The 2,258-nt window shown below is 33.2% G+C and overlaps 1 protein-coding gene across 1 annotated transcript; it reads left to right on the top strand.

The window, feature by feature from the left end:
* The first annotated feature begins 488 nt into the window (after nucleotides 1-488).
* Nucleotides 489-1,579, top strand: LOC106767197. Its single transcript, XM_014652036.2, has one exon. It carries the CDS (start codon nucleotides 526-528, stop codon nucleotides 1,384-1,386), a length of 861 nt encoding a protein of 286 aa, XP_014507522.1. The 5' UTR covers nucleotides 489-525; the 3' UTR covers nucleotides 1,387-1,579.
* Nucleotides 1,580-2,258: the final 679 nt, after the last annotated feature.

Consider the following 2,258-nt stretch of genomic DNA (forward strand, 5'->3'; position numbering starts at 1 on the left):
ACGTACCTCAACATTTCTCAACAAAATCGAGGCCAACAATTTTGAAGATTCTTTTTCATACAAGTATAATATGCAATAGTAAGCAAAGCGTGGTTAAAACCAAAGTTGACAAGGAATATATACATGCCACTCGTGCACACAATATTATATACATTAAATACGCTCACACAAACCCTAAATTCTTGGATTTAAAAAAGGTTACCTAAATCTCAATGATGTTATCGCAGATCTCAAGACCTATACAGTAACCTTTTTCGAATTAATAATCCGTTTTTGCAGCTCAAAGTGATGACTAATAAAGATTTTTCACCACATATATCTCCATTATCATAGAGAGAAATGTAGGGTAGAGACGTGACAAGTTAACCGAAAATTATGGAATGGAAAGCTAATGCGTGTGCCACCTACCTCACACGTTAATTAAGGTTATACGCGCTACCCTATTCCGTATATAAAGAGAGAATCAAAGAGTTTGCAAGAGCATCCCAAAATAGAGCTTCTGTTGAAGAGAAAAAGAAAATCACCATGGCAGATAAGTACCATGTTCGCTCAATCAGTTTACCTTGTAGATCACATCCTAGCACCATCAGAGTGGAGGAGGAGCTGAGCAAGCTAAAAACATGGGAAGGAACATTCACATCCACCTCAGAGTCCATTCAAACTGGGCTATCCATGCTTCAAGGTTTGTACCTTTCCTTGGATGATCTTCTCAACATGCCATCCACCCAACAAGTGATTTCACAACACAAAGGTGACAAGTACGTGGAAGAGGTGTTGGATGGTTCCATGAGAATCTTGGATATATGTGGGATCACAAGGGACATAATGCAGCAAATTAGGGAAAATGTCCAAGCCCTTCACTCTTCCCTTCGAAGAAGAAAAGGAGACTCGAGTGTCGAAACGAGTGTGGGTGAGTACAAGTTGTTCACCAAGAAGATGAAGAAGAATGCCAATAAGGTGATCACATCGTTAAAGCAGATGGATAGCAGATTTGGGGTGTCCCCACTTTTGGATCATGATCACCACCTTGCTGCTGTTATTAGAGTGCTTAGGGAAGTAATTATAATGAACTTGTTAATATTTCAGTTTATTTTGTCATTCTTGACAGTGTTTTCATCGAATTCTAAGGCAAACAAATGGCTGATTGTGGCAAAATTGATGCACAAGATCAAAGCATGGGAAGGAAATGAGAACGAGTTGCAGTGTGTTGAAGTAGCTTTGAGTACTCTTCTGATTGAGGGCACTAATGATGAGAAGATGCAGGTGGCGCAGGAAAAATTGGAGACTTTGAAGAATGCTATTGAAAGAATTGAGACTAGTTTGGAGAGTGTGTTTAGGCGCTTGATTAAGACTAGAGCTTCTCTTCTCAACATAATCTCCCAGTAGAATATTTTCGATATACATATAAATTTTTCAATGCATCCAAATTTTAGGGATATTGAGGAATGAAAAATTTACCACAATGATTTCTACATGTACACAATTTATAAGTTATACATATTTTCATCGCCTGTATTACCACCCCTTGTGTGTGTAATGTTTTCAAACATCTATATAGATAGAAAAGGAAGTTATATAAGTGATTAGTCATTGTTTTCATCGTACAAAAAAAAAAATTCTAAGATATGATAATGTATTTTGATTTTTTTATATATATGAGGACGAGAGTGAGTGAACAATACTTAATATGTGTTATTAATGATTAAAGTCAAAAGGTTTATTTATATTCTATACAAAATGTTATATTAAGTAACAAAAACACCTATTAAAGAATACGGATGATATACTATTTTTATTTCTATGTGTGTTTACACTTGAGGATATGAATTTTTTTATCCCGTTTTCATTCAAATTAAGTAACGAGTATATTTTGTCCATGTATTTGTTCAAGTATTTTTCTTTATTGTATTTTAAATATTAATTAAATAATTTTTTACAAAAAAAATAAAACATAATAAAAAAATGTCATTATAATATATCCAATATCAAAATAAACGTGTTAGCAAAATTATGAAGATGAAGTTATGAAGTTTTGATGATGTCTAATTCAAGTAAAAAGATTCAAGAAGATTATTTGAAGACTTATTTTATTATTCAAAACTTTTGTAATAATTATAGTTTGATGGTTTAAAAACTTAGATTTTTGTTAGGTTTTGATTCATGTTCTTCCAATGTGTGTAATTGTTGTTCGGAATAAAAAACTCTCGGTTTTGATTGATTAAAGCAACTTATAATCGATTAAAACGCTACATAGGTTG

The sequence above is a fragment of the Vigna radiata genome, chromosome 7, assembly GCF_000741045.1.
Source record: "Vigna radiata var. radiata cultivar VC1973A chromosome 7, Vradiata_ver6, whole genome shotgun sequence".
Classification (NCBI taxonomy): Eukaryota; Viridiplantae; Streptophyta; class Magnoliopsida; order Fabales; family Fabaceae; genus Vigna; species Vigna radiata.